The 19,582-nt window shown below is 40.9% G+C and overlaps 2 protein-coding genes across 5 annotated transcripts; one reads left to right on the top strand and one right to left on the bottom strand.

Moving 5' to 3' along the window:
• The first annotated feature begins 1,849 nt into the window (after nt 1-1,849).
• LOC307013645 (uncharacterized protein) lies at nt 1,850-8,781 on the top strand. Of its 4 annotated transcripts, XM_079641108.1 has the most exons (15): nt 1,865-2,191; nt 2,702-2,777; nt 3,125-3,320; nt 3,503-3,704; nt 3,908-3,983; nt 4,252-4,532; nt 4,613-4,663; nt 4,753-4,806; nt 4,913-4,986; nt 5,098-5,169; nt 6,002-6,164; nt 6,394-6,497; nt 6,656-6,800; nt 7,698-7,824; nt 8,133-8,781. In XM_079641108.1, exons 1-15 carry the CDS (start codon nt 2,114-2,116, stop codon nt 8,531-8,533), a joined length of 2,100 nt encoding a protein of 699 aa, XP_079497234.1. In that variant the 5' UTR covers nt 1,865-2,113; the 3' UTR covers nt 8,534-8,781. The 4 variants fall into 4 exon arrangements, with proteins under 4 accessions (XP_079497237.1, XP_079497234.1, XP_079497236.1 ...); XM_079641111.1 differs by lacking the exon at nt 8,133-8,781 and having other exon boundaries at nt 1,850-2,191; nt 7,643-7,778; XM_079641110.1 differs by lacking the exon at nt 3,125-3,320 and having other exon boundaries at nt 1,869-2,191.
• A 109-nt stretch (nt 8,782-8,890) lies between these two features.
• On the bottom strand, nt 8,891-13,275 carry LOC307013647 (uncharacterized protein). Its single transcript, XM_079641113.1, has 7 exons — nt 12,015-13,275; nt 10,765-11,435; nt 10,600-10,645; nt 10,116-10,207; nt 9,899-10,009; nt 9,474-9,750; nt 8,891-9,110 (listed from the first exon to the last, which is right to left on the bottom strand). The coding sequence occupies exons 1-7, from the start codon at nt 12,033-12,035 to the stop codon at nt 8,904-8,906; spliced, it is 1,425 nt and encodes a 474-aa protein (XP_079497239.1). The 5' UTR covers nt 12,036-13,275; the 3' UTR covers nt 8,891-8,903.
• Between the last annotated feature and the right edge of the window lie 6,307 nt (nt 13,276-19,582).

Here is a 19,582-nt window from a genome sequence, read left to right as displayed (position 1 = left end):
AGTTGTGTCGGCTGCTCACTCCCCTAGGTGTTGTTACTGGTTGGATTCACTTCGGGTCGGGCCCAATACAGCGAATCAGAGTTCTGGGAAAAAGTATTTTACTTCTGAACAGAGCGTGAGAGCGTCGGAACTAAACAAGGACAGAGTCAATCTTTTATCTTGCACCTGGATTCACTCCTTTACTTTCCCAAGGAATATTTCACACAAACTATTCTTTCCTAAACAATCAAACATTGTACACAGATATATTGGTGCTTGAGATTATATTGGCCCCAGAAAGAACCTTGAAAATAATATGTGTGTGTGCTGGTATCTTGGTAAGTGAGTGTAAGTGAGAAGGTTATATATATACAGTATAGGATTACTTGAAAACAGTCCCCAATGATACATGTTCACTTTAATACAGTTTAGATCAATATCTGTTAACTTTAATCTTTTGTGTGTGTGTGTGTGTGTGTGTGTGTGTGTGTGTGTGTGTGTGTGTGTGTGTGTGTGTGTGTGTGTGTGTGTGTGTGTGTGTGTGTGTGTGCGTGCGTGCGTGCGTGCGTGCGTGCGTGCGTGCGTGCGTGCGTGCGTGCGTCTTTAGGAGTTTTCCTGAGATTGATTGTAGATGCGAAAAGACTAAATACAAATGTTTTGTATCCGAAAATTGACATTTACTTCAAATCAGAATTAAGGAAATGTTTAGTTCTCAATTTATTTAGTCAGCGAAAAAACATAAATTGTTTAATATTGTTTAAAATTCTGATTTGTTGATGTTTTTGTGTTTTTATTACAAATGTGTGTATGTTCAGAGATGGAGTACTCAAGTCCTTGACTCGGACTTGAGTCGGACTCGAGTGTCGATTTTCGGGACTCGTGACAAGACTCGGACTTGTGCACCGATTGACGTGAGTGGACTTGTGAATTCTCACACACGATGACTTGGACTCGAACTCGTGAATTCACGCGCACGATGACTTGGACTCGTGATTTTTTTTTCCCCACGATGACTCGGACTCGACTTGTACATTGACGCTCCGACATGGACTCGGACTTGAGCAAGTTTTCTCTGGAGCCTGATGTCCTCTATCCTGGCATGTGGTCCTGTGAGGCGAGTTCACGGACTAGGCCCCGCTATTCCAGTCTAGAGATGTCTCAGACACACCCCGCATCGTGCTGTATGCGTTCACACATTCTGCTTCCACATTGGAAAAGAGCAGCGCAAAATGCTCGTTATGTGGAAAAAAGATTGAAGAGAAGGCTCCGTAACACATTACGCTAAGGATCAAGTTCAGACATATAGGCTGTTTTGAGCACTATCATCAGAGTATATGTGATATAATCAATAAATAAAGATTCAGCCGATAACACGAAAGCACATGGCTACTTAGCATGCAGAATGACGTCATTTTGCATGTTAAGTAGCCATGTGTTTTCTGGGGCTTAATCTTTTTTGATAGAATTTAAACATTCACTATAATAATTGTAGCGTCCCCGGCTGAATGATGGTCAGACTCTCCAACTGATGGTATCTGTTTATTGCACAACCTTGCTTTTATACAATCATTACCAACATAAGAGCTTGTGCCCTTATCAGCCAGGTGCCAAAAACCGAATGCAACTATTTAGTATATGTTAATTTATTTTTCATCTATCCGTCATTATACATGTGTGTTTACCATAGACTGTATATATAAATGGACGTAGTGTCCGTGACGTCACCCATAGAATTCTGCAGAGTTGCCGAGAAGCCCTTAGTAGGCGGAGTCGGCCACTAACGCTTGACAGCGACGTCAGAGTCTAATCTATGGCGGCAAATCTCTGTCATAAATCGCGAGGGCATATGAGATCCACGCGAGCACAAGTCAAGCAGCCGTGGACATATATTATTTTTGCGAGCACTAAAACGGCACTCGCGCGAGAGCAATATTGAAGCCTGCAGGGGAGAAACATGCCTTGAGCATGTGCAGCATCTACATGAGCTCTCCTTGGTCTCCTGCGCTCTCGCGAGCAATTCCTGCTCTTCTGCTCGTGAAACTCTGGCCTGCTCTCGCGCGCGGAGAAATGTTAGGAAGTGGGCTTACCGTGTCCCAGTAACACCAAATCTAATTGGTTACACCTCTCCTCTTTTATGATTGGCCGTTTTCAAATGAAGAGGGATATCGGAGCGGGAAAGCCCCGCAGAAGAAGAATGGCTGACGACAAGGAGGTACGTGCAAAAACCGGTACTTTTAGCTATGCATATAGAAAACAATGGTTTAACATAACTATCATTTTATCTGCTTGACGGGCATTTAAGATATTGACATTGCATTATTTACAAGCCACGGTATAAGAAGAAAGTGACACAGCTGTCTGCCCGCAATAATAAAAGTTAGCTAAAGTTAACTGTTAGCAGATCTGGATAAACAAGACGACATGTCTTTGCACTGTGATTGTGACAATCAATTTGACTATTTCTTGTTTGTGTCTGTTTTAGATAGATAGATAGATAGATACTTTATTTGTCATTGTAACAATTACAGCGAAATTACATCGACTCAAAGTCAAAGTGCCAGTGCGCAACAACAAGACAATAATTTAAAAACAGCAAGACAGTATAGACAGTATAGTAAGACATGATCCATTTACACTTGAAGTGTTATTTGTCTAAAGTGTTTATGTGCATTGTCCCTATTGAAATAAATGATTAAATGAAAAATGCTATCTATTTTAACAGATAGAGTTACAAAATGCTGCCAGGCGTGTCGTTGAGTTGCTGAGAAGTGCCTTGGCTGAACCAACTTCTCAAAATCGTAAGTAAAACTAGGGGGAGATCACTTGTCTTCACAGATTCATCTAATGGTCAGTCGTTTACAAAAAATTACAGCTGCAGTCTTGGCCGGAGGAAGCACGCCGAGGTGTTTCAGTGACAGTTTTACCAACCTATATTAAAACCAGAGTGAAAAACTGAATTTCCCCATGGGGGATAATTAAAGGTTCATCTTCTTCTTGTTCTTCTTCTATTTATTTTCAGGGCTTGTGACTATCTGGGTAATGTTTAATTAATGAAGCCTTTATATATTCTAACTACTTTACGTATTTAGTACTCAGTTTATTTAGATTCTAGGGAATCATAGACATCTTTAAATTGTGTTCACAGATGAAGTACAGGTTCAGGGAGAGCAGGTGGAGGTGGGCAACAGACAGTCTACTATACAGGGACAGCAGCAGTCTGCTCTTGGCAACAGGCAGCAGGCTGGGACAAGGCAGCGTCAGGCAGTCCAGGGGCAGAAGCAACAAAGGACCCCTGGCTTTCCTTCTACAGCAGGAAATACAGTGGACCAAAATATGGCCAGGTTTGGATCCGTTAGGAAATAAAGATAGTTCTGAACTGAATTGCCATTGTAATAACTCGGCAATTGGCTATAATTCAGCGTATTTTTTCATAGAAATTAACGCTCTTCAGATTGTTTAGAATGAATATATTGTATAACAGCTTCTTAAATGCCTCTCTTACACATTGTTTTCAACTCCTCAGGGCTTTCCCCGGCCTATTCAAATCGGGTAAAAGTTATACCCCATCTCCCAAAAGAAGGGCTGTTAGGTCAACCCCAATCCAGTTCTTTCTGCTCAATAAGAGCACAGAAAGAACACCAAAGTCATCGGATGAAATGGTCCTTCTCCAGGCTGGACTCGGCAGGAGGACTCTCAATATCCCCGAAAATGCTGACCACTCCCAGGTAAGATAGAAAAAATAATAAGGGGAGGAGTCAAGATAATATAAGAAGCACTTTATTGATCCCAATTTGGGGAAATTTTTTATGTATTACTGTAGTTTCCCAATCCACTGAAGTACTACTGGTCACAAATCAGCTTCAACAGTGGTGACATGTGTGGAGGGTTATAGTTCTAACTGCACACTTGTTTTGCTCTTCCCACATAGATATCATATATACTTATGGAATCATATTCCAAAATGGTACCATTGGAAGGGGCCTGGATGCTACATAAAGCTGCTGGTAAGATACAATCTCCCTTATTAAATTCAACTGTGGTCTAGTATTTCTGCAGTTAAATCCTATTTATACCCTCTATCTTCTCCTACAATAGCTGCTCTTATAATAGCTCATTAATGCCCTTGATGGTTAGCATATTTACCTACCCTCTTGTTTTTAGCAATCCATGAGAAAGCCTAACACTGCAAGTGTGCATCTTGTTAAAATCAACTGCCTCCCCTAGAACATTCTGTGCATTAAATAACATCAACTTGTTTGTATTCCCACATAGGAGGATCAGGTCAGCGGAAATTAAGTGTTTTGGCACCTGAGGCAGAGGGTTACACGGGGGCCTACCTTGCCAAAGCTTTAGGTGGAAAAGGCTGTCTCTATATAATGCCCATCCAGGACACTTTGGACACCTCCCCCTTGCCCTACTCATCGAACGAGTTCGAAAATATGCCAAAAGCCAGATGTGCCACGTGTCATCTAAGCATGCCTGTCCAGCTGTTGGCTTTACATGCACAAGAGTGTGAACCAAGCAGCTGTTCTGACCGCATGGATCTGGAACCGGTAATGTTATTCCACAAATAGCTATGCAGGATCATTATCATCCTGAATCGACAGCTTTTTTAACTGGTTACGATTTTCAGGATCTGGACCCAGATTTAGATGAGTCTCCAGCTACAAGCAATCCTGGGAATGTAAGCTCACTAATATTGTAGGTGTTTGTTTCTAAACAATTTTCATTGTATGTGTCATTAATTGGCAGTCTTTCTACATTTTATTATAGGCTTCTCCAAGTGTGCTCCCGTGTAGGACCTCCTGTTCTAAAATCGATATTAAGGTAAAATCAGGGCATTATTTATCAATTACATTATTGCAGATGATGAAGGTTTCTGCGTCTCAGTAATTCACTTGAATATTTGCTCTGCTTTTCTGTGTTTTTAAAGGTGGCCTGTCCATTGTGCTCAGAGTTATTTCCTGAGTATTTGGTTGAAATACATGCCAGCACTTGTAGAGAAAGGTTTTTTTTTCTCCTATTATGCACATTCTTTATATAATTTTTTCTTGCAGTGTTAGATATTGTAAACCATGATTAAGGCATGCCCCATTGAAATATTTTTTCCCTCATCAGTACATTGCAGTCGACACAAATTATCGATTTGGAAGAACATGCCAGTGAAGAACTGACAGGGCGAGAGAAAAGGTAATATGCTTCAAATGTACCTGTAATTGCTTATTTTAAACAAAAACGTCCTGCAGTTATTGTGTTCACTATTTGTGTTAATTGTACTGTTCATCAGTTGCCCTGCATTGTTATTGTTATGCCTTGAATATCATTTAAAAGACGCCACTTTACATCAGTCAGGGGTCGTCAGTTTACTCAATGATACAAAAGGGGTCTCTTAAGGGAAAACGTTTTGGATCCAGTTGTCTAATCAACTTCTAATTGTTTCCTTCAAGTCTTGCTGAAGCCATCGAAACACTTAGTGGACGAGTGGACACAACAACACTCTTTAATGTTAGTGTCACTAGGGAGGACATGTTTGAAAGGGGTTTAGGGCAGTGGAGACGTCAGAAGAGGTCTTCTCCCAAAAACCCTCTCCGAGTGTCTTTCATTGGAGAGTCTGGAATTGACCATGGGGCTCTCAGGAAAGAATTCTTAACAGCTATATGTTTACTTCCTTATAATAAATGAAAATATTCCTCAGTGTGTGGCGGTTCTCTGGTTGCATGCAATTTCTGTGCTTGCACAGGTTAAGGGCTTTGCATGACGCATGCTGTACTTTAACATATACAGTGGTCTAATTGAGATTATCAATGTATTGATCCACTTTTCCTTTCAATTATAGAAATGATGGCAGGTGTTGAAAGGAAGTTTTTTCAGGGAGGGAGTACAGGGAAAACCCCCAAGTACTCAATTACTGACTACCACAAAGAGCATTTCAAGTATGTAGAATTGTGTTCTGCAATGTCTTTTCGATGTTTATTTCATTTATTAATAATGTCTATGCATTGATTAAACTTTGTTAATGCAGGACAGCTGGAGAGATTATGGCAGTCAGTATAGTACAAGGTGGTCCTCCACCTAACTTTTTCAGAGAGTGGTGCTATGGATACATATCCACTGGGGAGATTCATAGAGATTCCATTTCCAAGGAAGATGTTACTGATCCAGAGCTCAGCCAGCTTATGGAAGAGGTAATATTTGTCTTCTCCTCAGATATTAAGCGTCTTTGGGTCTAGAAAAGCGCTATATAAATCCCATTTATTATTATTATTATTATTATTATACTCCTTCATATAACATGACGTTTGTTTTAGTATGGTTGACACACACACCTGTTTGTAGTGTAATTTTTTTTTAATTCTTAAAATAAGCTAAGGCTCCCATGACTTACTGTGTGATACTGTTTTTCTAATTGCAAAGGTTGAGATAGCTGAACCTGAAGCTATGTACGACCTTCTGGATCGGATAACAGCATGCGGGTACAGTGGTCTTGCAACGTGGGAGAGGAAGGAAGACATAATAAAGTATGTACATATGCTAAGTGATTTAACCCATAACAACCCATGTTTGAAACCAATCAATTATTCCTTTACACTCATACTTCATATTGAGTGTGCAGTCACTCTTTCCCTTTTTTATGTATGATTTTATATTATTGCTGTTATCTGTTACTGAATTATAGGGCAATTATCTTGCACTCATCGGTCCGCACTCTACCAATGCTGCAGCAGATATGCTCAGGCATGAAGCTGTATGGCTTGTGTGAGATGATAGTACAACAACCACAGCATTTCAGGGATCTGTTCGTCGCTGGCCTTCATGAAAAGGTCAGTATTATGTCTCTAGCTGATTTTACCACTGAATTTCAAACCTTAACCCTTTAACAGCCAGCGCCACCATTTGGTAGAGCAAATTTTGTGTCTTGATATCCCGTTGAAAAAATGTTTTAAAAGTTTAACTACCTGATTCAGCCATCTCTACTATTTGGTTGACATGTTATGCACAAAACAACCTCTAGATGTCACTGTGGTTAGAACAGAAAGCCATTCAGCTTTCCACTGAGAAAGTTGGCATGCTAAAAAAATCACTGCTGAAGAAATCACTCTTTTTGGTCAACTGTTGTAAGGTAACCATATCATTTTTGACATATTTTAATGTCAGAGCACTGACTGAACATAATTAGATAACTTGATGCACAAAAAAAGTTTTTAACAAACTAAACTAGCAATATAACTTTTTCAGAGTTTCAGAGATGTTTTCCAATACAATATGGTAAATAGATAGATTCATGGTAATATTACTACATCTTATATTACATTATTACTACATCTATACTGCCTTATGAGTCTCAGAGTGAAAGAGTGATAATAATTTATATAGCAGCTTTCATGCATGGCATACAGCCCAAAGTTGCACACAGATGAGCAAGTTAGGCCAACACAGGATATAGACATTTGCTGTTAGGCCAGTGGTTTCCTGTTAGGCCAATTCAGCATCTACAGTAAGATGAGCACGTTTTTTTTTTGTATTAAAAACACTTAACATTACTTTTTATATCAATATCAATACCTTTTTTTTTTTTTAAATGTGCTATGTGTGTCCCATTTGATAAAAAAAATGCAAACAAATAATTTTTCCATAGTTTTTTTTCTTGGTCTGGCAATTAAAGGGTTAAGCTCATCCAACTTTGAGCATACATCATTTTGTTTTTTCATCTCTCCAAGCCGGATGCTGAATTCCTGATGGGAGCCATATCTCCAGTCTTCAGCGAGCTGGGCTCGCTGCGACGCCAGAGTGAATCGAAGATTGTTAACTTTTTACAAGACTTCATCCAACACATTGAAGAAGAAGGTGATACTACTGCCCTGACATTTTATAAACGTATTTGTTCTTGAATTTTACCCCCGATTACGACAGGCAACTCAATGACAGCTTTGCATACCCTTTTTATTCATGTTTACATGTCTCAGTTTAAACACAACTTTGCATTCATGATGGTTGCGATGAAACAATGACAAGTAAAGCAGGACTGGCTAATGAGGTTTTTCTTCTTCAAAATATCCACATAAAAAAACTATTTAAAAACAATAGCCATATTTATTGACATTGCTTAGGTGAATATATGCATTTCTTTGTATTCATTTTCAACTTGTTTTTAGAGGAAGAAAAGAGCTTCGTGGTTGAAGAGAGGGGGACCCCTGTGAAGATAACAGAGAGTGATGAAAGAGACTCAAGAGAGACAGAGTCTACAGGTGAAGCGGCAAAAGATGAAGAGGAGATGAAGGAAAAACCCAAGATCACTGTTGGTTGCTTCCTTCAATGGCTTACGGGGCAGGCACACGTCCCCATCACCTCAACAGAGAGAGAGATGTTTAAAATCTTAATTGAGTTCGACCATGATTGCAGCGTGCGCTATGGTACACACACGGTATGCTTTCCCGTAGTGAATGCATGCTCCAACTCCATTACCTTTCCGACAAGGCACCTCGGCTCATATCCGGAGTTCCTGAGCATCATAACACAGGCTGTTATGAGTAGCAGGGAGTTTAGCCGCTCATAAGAGTCATAGAATCAATGTTTTCTGGATTAGGGTTAGACAGTCTTTATTGCACTTTATCTGACAAGGTTTTCATTTGTTTTCATTTGTTCAAGATGAGAATACAGTCAAACTTTCAAGTGACATACTGTTCTAGTCAAAATGTTTTGGAAACAAATGGTGAAGTTGGGGAACCATTATAGTTTTGAGCTGTATTTTGTGTCGATTGTTTCAATTTAATTGAATAAAAACCCAGTCACCCGTTGTGCCAAGTAACTTTACTCTTTCATGAAATCGGCATCATGACTTATTTTACTCTTGGTACTTAAGTAACACTTTGAACAAAGGAATTTTACTTTTACCTCATCTGTTTCATTCAAGGGAGCTGTATTTCTTAAGAGCCACATCTTTCAGCTACATACTCACGGCAGAGTAAGTACAGTTCCTTGACCGGAGTGTTTGGGTCAATTTGCTGAAATACTGATTGAAGTTCAGTTGTGTCTTCTGGACTCAAAGGGCAGTCGAATTCGGGGACGACAATCCCTGCATCCTCTTCTTCTCCATCGTGGTCAGCAGCAATTTCCCAGTCAACATCTGGCTCCTAATAACCATAACAGAGGTTTTGAACACTTTGGTAAAATAAATGTCTTATAAACAATATGGAACAATGACATCAAGTAATAAATTACTTTCTTTCCCTACTCTTGGCATGACCATTTTCTGGGCATTTTATTCAGTTTGTGTTATTTTAACTGTAAAAATAACACAAACTGAATGAAATGCCCAGAAAATGGTCATGCCAAGAGCAGGGAAAGAAAGTAATCTTTTGACAATGTATATTACACAAAGTAAATGGTAAGTAATTACTATCGTGGGATTGCCCACAGTACTGAGTATGTAAGTCGCTTTGGATAAAAGCGTCTAACATGTGACATGTATTGTAATACTGAAACGAGATCAATACCTCTGGGCTCTCCGGCTGATCAATGTTTGTCTGCATCAGTCCAAGTTGCCATAACTGCTCTGGACATTGGTTCCGTTCAGTGCTGAGTGGATGATGGTTCCAGCCTTCTGTAAAAATCCCCAAGTCCATCTGAAGTCGGGGAAGAATGATGTAGTGCACACAGAAGAGGTCGTCTGTTGATGAGATATCGAGCAGACCATCCTCTTCGAGGGAAAGTAGTATCGCAGAGTACTTGTTGATGACAATGACTCTTACATCACGCCAAAGACGCTCAATCCTATGGATGAAAATACATGGTTTAGGGAAAACCAGTTCAAGTGATCTATTTTCATGCTGGCCTAGCATGGGTTAAGTGCAAGGTGCTTGGTCTACACATCAGATAAGTTCACCTCACTAATTGAGTTACTAAAGATGCTGTAATTTACCTCTGGTTATGAACACTTTTACCAGAGATGAAGCTTCCACGGTCGGTGCCGCGAACCGAACACATGAATCTCGCGATCTGTACGTTTTCTACTCCTTGGTCTCCTCTGACCCTGAAATGTACACAGTTGACCAAAGGACTGTCAAAGAAAATACTCATCCAAAAGTGTCACAGTATTGATCTAGTTCTCCAAAGACTGCTTTTTTCTGTGAATTCACCTTAAAGGCACTCCATGTCTTTGTGTTGCCTCTAAGAAGAAGCCATAGGCTGTTGACGCACAGTTGTTGGTCGAAGCACCCAAGTACATTACCTGCAGAAAAGCAGAGAATATTTAAGAATAGGGCAATTACACACAATAACTAGACAACATTCTGTTAAACTGTGTATTACAGGGGAAAAAAGGCAGAGATTAAAGAATTCCTGTTGCAATAGAAATAAGCAAACAATACTGACATACAGTATACTGACTCATAATACTTGTGCAGCATATATAGGCAATGCACAAAATCTCCTTTATATCTACTTTGACTTTGCTGCTTCCTTTTTAGTCCATACACTTTCTCCATTTGGACCAAATTCCTTAAGCAAAGCCAGGACACAGCGTTGGGACCTCTTTTGTGGTTTTAAGTAGCTAGTCGGAAACTCGTACAAAAAATACATGTTTGTTTAATGTGTGTCTACTGAAGTGAAATGCAGTCTTACCTTTCTCGAATACCCGTCCACTCCACCAAATAAGACAATGTTATAACTGGAAAACCAAAGAACACACTGTTATAGCACTCTGGAATTGAAACACTGATTCTCCAAAACTGGGACATTACAAAGAGATTATTTCTTAATCACTTAGCGAAATATAAATACCACTACCGTATCAATTTGTGGTTGGTATCCACGTGCACAAGCGACAGAGGCCCTCGCACTGAATATGTTCTCCTCACAACACAGCCCAGACTAGCCAGTCTGGAGAGGATGCCTATGGAATCCACTCGATGCATTGAGGCAGCCATTCTTGTCCATTGTACACGTAGACCAATGGATAACAACCGTCCTTTGACCATTCGGTATCCAGCAGTGGGCATGTCATTCTTGATGGATATGACCACGTTATCCAACTCCTCATCACTGATGGAGCTATACATTTCTGAAACAGATAAGCCAAACTCTCTCATCCTTCTAAAGACTGTGCTTGAAGAAACACCTAGCAGCTTAGCAATGCAAGGCACCGATAGGTTTGTCCCCAACATCTCAACCAACTGCTGCCTCTCAATTTCAAACTTAGGACGTCCTCTTAGACCAATAACTGATCCCACTGCTGTATTTGGGGCTTCTGAATCTAAATATTGCCTAAGTAGTCCAAACAGCTCTTGAAGAGCTTGGATTATTCCTTGCGGTATGTCAACATGTCTCGAAAGTGCTTGCAGGAGGTACAGCTCCTGGCGACATGCAAACTCCAGGAAATCCAGGTCAAGTGGTGCTCGAATGAGTGCAAGCTCAAACTTCGACAGGAGTCTCTCCAGGATCTGCCGTTTCAGAATATGCTGTGAAGAAAAATAAAGTATTAAATAGTATTTAATTATATTTTTAAGAAATGTGGTAAATCTTTATTGAAACAATTATGTCAAATACAGAATAAGGCACATAAACATCATCATAAACGTTCCAAAAAATAAACTGAGGGCGTTTGAACAGAAAAAAAAGAGGTCATTCAGAAATTAAAGTGCCAAGAAACTTGCAAAATTCTTGGTCTTTTTTACATTTGCATCATTTTAAACTTTTTTTGTATAGTATTATTTATTTGAGAAAGGCAATAAAAACTGGGGACATTTTGAAAAAGCGACATTTGTGAATAAAATATTTTGCTAGAGTAATCAAAATTGTTAATTCCAAATTCTGTTTTTGAAAGCTACATTTTATATTATCATGTCAAGACCGAAAAGTTAATTGGTTCTTATCTTTATAATAGAATTGTTTGAATACTTTTGAAAAATATGTATACAAATGTATTATCTAAAAAACTCAATCCATTTATAAGTAAGGACGGCTCTTGTGGAATAACCACAGAATACAGAAGCATGCCTTTTATTAAAAACAATCATTAGTAAAGTAAAGTAACTTACGTGAGACGTTTCCACAGCCATATTTCATCACGTTGGAGGTTGGAGGGACTTTCTGGTTTAGGTTTAAATCCAGACAACGGCCAATCATAAAAGAGGAGGGGTGTAACCAATTAGATTTGGCGTTACTGGGACACGGTACGCCCACTTCCTAACGTTTCTCCGCGCGCGAGAGCAGGCCAGAGTTTCACGAGCAGAAGAGCAGGAATTGCTCGCGAGAGCGCAGGAGAGCTCATGTAGATGCTGCTCATGCTCAAGGCATGTTTCTGCCCTGCAGGCTTCAATATTGCTCTCGCGCGAGTGCCGTTTTAGTGCTCGCGAAAATAATATATGTCCGCGGCTGCTTGACTTGTGCTCGCGTGGATCTCATATGCCCTCGCGATTTATGCTCGCGAAAATAATATATGTCCGCGGCTGCTTGACTTGTGCTCGCGTGGATCTCATATGCCCTCGCGATTTATGACAGAGATTTGCCGCCATACTAATCCCGCCTGCTCCAAATGAGGGCAAAGAGGCGGAGCCGAGGCGGGACCTGCTGCCTCCGAACTGGAAGTAAACAGAGCTAGCTCAGGCTAAGAAGCTAAGGTAACATGAAATGCATGCATACCAAGTTACTGCTAACAGTGTAGTTCCCCTATATAAACGTTACATTCATAATCAAATGAGACAATCTGCAAGAGAATTAGCTATATTTTGTTATTCTTAATGCTTGTCATTCACACGTTAAGAAAAGAAGTACCGATACATAGCAGAACAATTGTGGCGATGTTCAGCTTAATACACCTTGTTCAACATAATTTATTTAGCTAATACTAAAGCAGGCGAACCAAGTCTGCGTTTCGCTGCATTCCTTGATCTCCAGTTATAACGACGGACTCCATCGCCCGGACCTAACGGAGCCGCAGTGGGCTAGCTCCGGGACGCCGGCTGGAGCTAGCCCCCTGTGGCTCCGTTAGCTCCGGCGGCCACCACTGGGATAATTGGGTCCCCTATTAACATTTGCTCCCGTTTAGCATTATGGACGTCATAGCCATAGACTATAAAAGTCTTACCCAAGGCTGAATCATTAACTAAAATGTATATGTTAAAGGGTTACGTCCTTAGCTGGCTAATAAGAAACAAGCTAAGCTACCAAGCACACAAACACCTGCGAACGAGATTAACATGTATAATATTATCATTTTAGACTTCTTGGAAGTTCTGTTAGTACATTCAAGCGCACAGCACGACATTTTAATTGTCTGGTATTTGTAACAATATTCCCTAAAAGGCACAATCACCACGAACACGGCTAAAGCTAAAAAGGTCAAGTACAGTACTATGACTAACTAATGTTGTAGCCTAGCAGAGTGGACAAGTTGCTGTTAGCTGACAGTGAGGCATCTACATGTCCATCAAAGTGACCGCGGCCCATGTATGAACTGCAGTGTGTTGCACTTCCGTATTGGCGTTCCCCAGAGTTTGCCGCTTGGTGTTTACGCTGCTCCGTCGTCCATTGACTTCCGGTAAACGTTCCTTCAAAATAAGAGTCCCGATCTTATTACTATCAAAATAAAAGTGCAAAATGAAAACTTTACCATAAGAAAATGTTGGCATACAAATATAGTCACTTCTCTAAAAGGTAACTCATTTCAAATATAGTTAGACATATTCAAGGACATTTACAATAATAATAATAATAATAATAATAATATTAATATTAATAATAAGCTTTATATTTGTATAGCACCTATTACAAGAATTGTAGCCAAACTCGCTTCACAGCAGTTCAATAGACAGATTAGTATAACATGGCAGGATAAAAGCAATGTAGAGGAGTAGCTACATTTCAACACATATATCCACGAAGATTAATACATGAAGACTTGTGACTCGGACACAGGTAATGATGACCCGGACACTCCTTGGGTGACTCGGACTTGGACTCGACTACGACTCTCCCTCGGTGACTCAGACTTGGACTCGGACTCGAAGAGTGGTGACTCGAGAGCAGTGTTACAGTAACGCGTTACTTTGTAACGCCGTTATTTTTTTAATTCATTAACTCAGTTACCGTTACTACATGGTGCGTTACTCCGTTATTTTTTTTATATAGTCTCGGCTCCCAGACGTTGGTGAGCGGCGCCAACAGCGAGGCGAACAGAGAGGAGAACTGTACTTAAGTACAGTACTTGAGTAAATGTACTTAGATACTTCCTGTGTCACAGGAGGAGACGCGCTGTGGTCGTGTTTGTGTGTTTACAAGACTATCATGGCGGCGGAAGAGCGCAAGTCGAGTTTCTCGGCCTGGAAATATTCTCACTATTTCACTCTTGTCGAGCACAAAGAAAATAACCTTTTAGTTAACTGTAAGTTGTGTCTTGGCGGGTCAAAGATCCTAGCTACTGCCCAAAACAGCAATTCAAATATGTTGAAACATCTGCAGAAACAACATGCTGGGACGAAGCTAGTAGCCTAGCCACAGACCCAGACTCATCCGACGCCACTCCACCTCCACCTAAGCAACAGTGGCTGGATTTTAACCGAGGGACTGCTAGCCAGGGAAAAGTTGATAAAGCCATTGCACGGTATGATGTAGAACACATGCAGGCTATTTCTACTATTTCTATTGCTATTTCTTGATCAACAGTATGCAATATGCAGTAGTGCAATCAATGCAATAATAGTACTGAAATTAAGGCTATAAGGGAATTAATGGGAGCCCCTTTTTTAAGTAACTAATGCGTTACTGTTCACAATAACGCGTTACTTTTGGGTAAGTAATCAGTAAAGTAACTGAGTTACTTTTTAAATGAAGTAACTAGTAATGGTAACTAGTTACTGGTTTTCAGTAACTAGCACAACACTACTCGAGAGTGACTTGGACTCGTGAATTGGTGACTTGACTACAACACTGGACTACGTGTACAATATTTTCTGATACTTACACCACACATCATTTGTCCCTGCATTATCCGTTATTACATTTTCGATATACATAATTTATTAATGAAGATTATACTATTATTCTGGTGACATATTAAATAATCTAAATCATCTAATGTAATCATTGATTGGCCATTATATTCAACTCTTTGTGTGTGCATGTTTTGTATTAGAGAGAAGAACATCTGTGAGGTTCCTCATTAGCATGATGCAACATGATTTCAAAATCAGTTAGAGTTCAAGATGTCCCAGGTCTGAACCAGGCTTAAGACAGTGGCCATAAATTAGGTTAAAGAGGACATATTATACTCATTTTCAGGTTCATATTTGGATTTTGCCATTCTACTGTGACATGTCTCCATGCTTTAATGTTAAAAAAGCTCTTTATTTGTGTCATACTGCCTGTGCCGCAGCACCTCTTTTCACCCTCTGTCTGAAACCAAAGCCCACTCTGCTCTGATTGGTTAGCTGGGTTCTGATGTGATTGGTTAACCGCTTAGAGATGTGTAAGAAATGTCCCGCCCCTAAGCCTATAATGAAAAATGTTTCTGAGAGCGAGCCAATAGGAGCGCGAGTGTTACATAGTGATGTCATTATGTTATGAAAGTAAGCAAAGGAGTCCAATGGAGTGTTTCAAGCAGGGGGGGGGGGGGGAGTGTGTGGGAGAGAAACTCCCTCTGGAGGGAACACAGGGATTTTAGCCTTTGCAGACCATTTACATGCAGGAAAACCCCCCAAAAAGCATAATAGGGCCTCTTTAATTCAGAATTTACAGGTGTTGGCTGGGTTGTGATGTTAAAATTCCATTAATCATCAAGCTTCGTATCATATCTTTATGTGTGTCACATTGTCTCTACAAGTGGGATAAATTCATATTTCCAACGAATGTTCCTGTGACCTTGCTCTCCTGTATGCTTTAACCTTTCAGACTAAAAGCCTGAGCTTTAAGGCTCTCATGTTGTTCCTTTTACTGGGATCCTTTTAGCCGGCCCTGAGCCCCTGTTCAGCCGTAGATAACCACCGGGGAGTTGCTGTAATGTGTCACTCCAATAGCATGTACTCACAATAACTCTGACTCAATTATTCTGCCAGTTATCACCATAGGCGGAGTTTGACATTTGCGCTTGGGGGGGCAAACCTTTTTTACTGACGTCACTCAGTACACAGTCCCAACTATTTCGTGCTCACCGCACTGAGTATGACTTTTCCACATACGAACACAACTCGTCCCGTCATGCACGCCTCATGCCCGCCGTACACACACACTCATATGGAAGGGGCGGTCACTCCCCCCAACAACAGTGCATTACATAACTGTAAAAAACGTATCAAAACTGTGCTTATCTTATACTTATTTGATAACTACTATATCCCTTGGTGTCCTACCTTAGTTCAGAAGTAGACGCCGTTTTTTACGTTCCGCATATACGTCCACTATCCCCTCAGGTGACAGCTGTGCGGTTATGTCGTCCTCAATGTGAAGAACCGCAAGTGAGGAAAATCTTGTTCCTCCCATCGTTGACCGCAGCCAGTTCCGAATTCTCCTCATTGCAGAAAAACTTCTCTCAGAGGTGGCAGATCCGATAGGCAGAGTCAGTGCCAACTGGAGCATCTTGTATAGATTTGGATAGCTCTCCTTTTTAACAGTCTTTCGGAGATGCTCAAGTGCAACAGGTGCGACAGCAGAGGCTTTAACAAGGTCCATCTCTGCTCCAAGAAGGAGAGGGTGAATTTTGAGCAGCTGTGCGTATTTTTGTACGAGAGGTTCAATTCCTTTTTTCTGACATTTAAACACTGCTCCACATGCTCGTGCCAGCTCTATGGACTCTCCCGTGAATCGTCTGTCTAGTTCGTTGATGAGGGTGTCCAGCACAGGGAGATAGAGGTGCTGCTGATATCCAGCTGTATCACTCTGTGACATTTGTGCGCCACTTTCATCAGTTTCTCTTTGGCCCAAAGTAGTTGTAACCAGGAAACTGTCGAGGGAGGTCGGGGGTTTTGTAACCCGTTTTCTTTTGGGTGCAAGGGGACCCGGAGTCTGACACTCAACATCTGCATCCCCAGGTACTGGCACGTTGTTGTCCCGGCAGAACTGTTTCACTGATCCCCACATATTGCTCCACGTATCTGCTTGTCTCTGAGATTTGAAGTGCGCCTTCAGGTTGTCGGTAAGCGCTGCAGCTTCGGAGAGTGTGCAGCTGGAGGACTGTAGGGCCTTGTGCGTAACATGAATCACACGCAGTATGTCTTCCAATACAATAACACATGTAATGAAAGACATTCTGGTCATGTGGGCATAAAGGCCACTGGCCTCCACAGACCACTTGTCTCCCTCGTCACTCATTTCTCTCAGGCACCCTATAATTGCAGAGTAGTGAGTTTTAACGGAATTCACAGATCGCCACTTGTACGCACATCTTGTCTCACTTGGCTGTATTATTTCAGTTTGTTTCAGATTCAGTGATTTCTGCATTTCAATGAATCGATGATGGTTTGACGGCTCTGCAAATACAGAGTAGAGTTTGTCAATGACGTTCAGGAATGTTTTCACGCTGCGGTTGACAGCACAACACTCCATAAGCACCAGATTTAGTTTGTGTGCCATGCAGTGCACGTACACTGCGTATGGGTGGGTCTCTTTGATGCGCTGCTGCACACCAGAAACGTGACCAGACATGACGGAGGCACCATCGTAACTCTGGGCAACAACTGGGATATGTTTCAGTCCACACATCTCAAGTCCTTTGTTTATTGCTTCCACAATCCCAGCTGCGTTGCGAGATGCTGAGCAATCAATAAAACACAAAAAACGCTCCTTGATTTCAAGCTGCTCTGCATATCTGATACATACTGATAATTGTTCCGTTTTGCAAGACCTGGCCTCATCTGCAATTATAGAAAAAAATCCAGTATCCTGCACTTTCTCTTCAATTTCTGCACGAACTAAGTTAGCGCATATGTCAATGACTTCGTTCTGGAAATCCGGGCTAGTAGCATTGAAATAGTTGGACTGCATGTTTTTAAAAGCAGAATCATACTTGGAGAAAAATCCACAAACCTCAAGAAAATTTCCACGCGACTCTGACTCGCTTCCCTCCCGATGCCCACGAAAAGGCAATCCGAGTTTGGACAACAGCCTCACAATATCAACAATTTTGCACAAATAAGATCTGTTCTTCTCAACAGAATCTTTGTGGCTTCGGGAAAGTTTCGCTGCAATAGATCCAGAAGATGCAGTCACTTTATAGTTATCCCATTTAACCATGCAGTTCAGATGGACCTGGGATTGTGCATGTTTCTCCAGTTTGCTGCTTAGTTTTTTCCAGTCACTCAGGCCCTTTCTAAAGGAATCCTCCACACCGCTGTCAGTCTGGAAGTGGCGGCATGAAAAACAGAAGACGGCATCAATTCGTACTGAATATTCCAGCCAGGGATAGTTCTTGTAATAGTACGTGGAAAATGATCGTTTCGTTTTCCCAAACATTTTTGAGGGGAAATCGGATAAAGTAGGCTGCTTGGGACAGCTGTGCTTTTCCCCAAGATCATCATGACCCACTGACGGCCCCGGTGCCGGTGGTCTCCCTGCTGTGGGGTTAATGTTAGCTGGTCCTGCTAATCCAGAGCTCTCCGCTGTGGGGCTAACATTAGCTAATCCAGAGCTGCTCGTTTGCGTGTCTGCCACTTGACATTGTGACGGCTGCTGGTTGGTAAAGTTAGGCTCAGTCAGTGGCTCTTCTGTTGTTGAAGCTGAAGACGAAATTGGACGTTTTAAAAATCGCCGAATATCCATTACTGCTAATTCAATAGCTGAATCACTTGGATACAAAAAAAAGTGAGGGAACTTTTGTCCTTAACTTCACACGTCACACACACACACACACACACGTCACAACCCTTTATATATACAGTCTATGGTCACAACATGCGACTGCTCAAAAATGAAATTATTTCAAACAAAAGATGATATTATTCAGATTTGTATTGTAACAATCATTTTATTACATCTATTAAAATATTTATATATACAAAATATTTGTATTGGAACAGTTTTAGATTTAGTAATGATATAACATATTTCAGCCACCAGGGGGGGCAATGCCCCCCCGCAAAATCCGCCTATGGTTATCACTACTCTGTGTCGCTTACTGCATTTAACACAGATTATATGACCACCTAGAGATAGGGAAAGAGAGGAACAAATGAAAGGTTCAAGGTGTCTACCTCAACTCTGTTAACAGCGAGTGTGAACTATAAAGAGTGGACTGCAAAGATCGGGTTTCACCTATATTATAGAACTAATGTTTATCTATGCTCTCATCACACATTTGGCAACAAAGAAAATATCAACGCACAGATAGATTTGCCAAGTATGTAAGCTATTGGAGGTATAAACATCATTCTTTTTTGACGTGGTGATGAAGAGAGCCGTCCAAAATCTACCACAGCTTTTCAGTTTGATTGAGAAGTGACTGTAAAGGCCATCTCAGTCTATGTCTGATCTATGTCTGATATACCTATGTCAGATGATGCAAGTTGTATAGACAACCCTGAGGAAAATAAGTGGTCTGTGGGCCTTATTCTTTTGAATTTTTTTTATAGAAGATATATAATTATATCTGCCTATGTCCTTAAGCTTTCTTACCACA

The sequence above is a fragment of the Notothenia rossii genome, assembly GCF_949606895.1.
Source record: "Notothenia rossii genome assembly, chromosome: 7".
NCBI classification, from domain to species: Eukaryota; Metazoa; Chordata; class Actinopteri; order Perciformes; family Nototheniidae; genus Notothenia; species Notothenia rossii.
This window is presented reverse-complemented; position numbering and strand designations above follow the sequence as displayed.

Coding starts and splice junctions, on each gene's coding strand:
- LOC307013645 (XM_079641108.1), top strand. CDS start 2,114: ATGATTGGCCGTTTTCAAATGAAGAGGGATATCGGAGCGGGAAAGCCC. Junction 4,987..5,097: donor GCCAGCACTTGTAGAGAAAG/GTTTTTTTTTCT, acceptor TTCCCTCATCAG/TACATTGCAGTCGACACAAA. Junction 7,825..8,132: donor CCAACACATTGAAGAAGAAG/GTGATACTACTG, acceptor ACTTGTTTTTAG/AGGAAGAAAAGAGCTTCGTG.
- LOC307013647 (XM_079641113.1), bottom strand. CDS start 12,035: ATGGCTGTGGAAACGTCTCAC. Junction 11,436..12,014: donor TGGCTGTGGAAACGTCTCAC/GTAAGTTACTTT, acceptor TTTTCTTCACAG/CATATTCTGAAACGGCAGAT. Junction 9,111..9,473: donor ATCAGCCGGAGAGCCCAGAG/GTATTGATCTCG, acceptor TATGGTTATTAG/GAGCCAGATGTTGACTGGGA.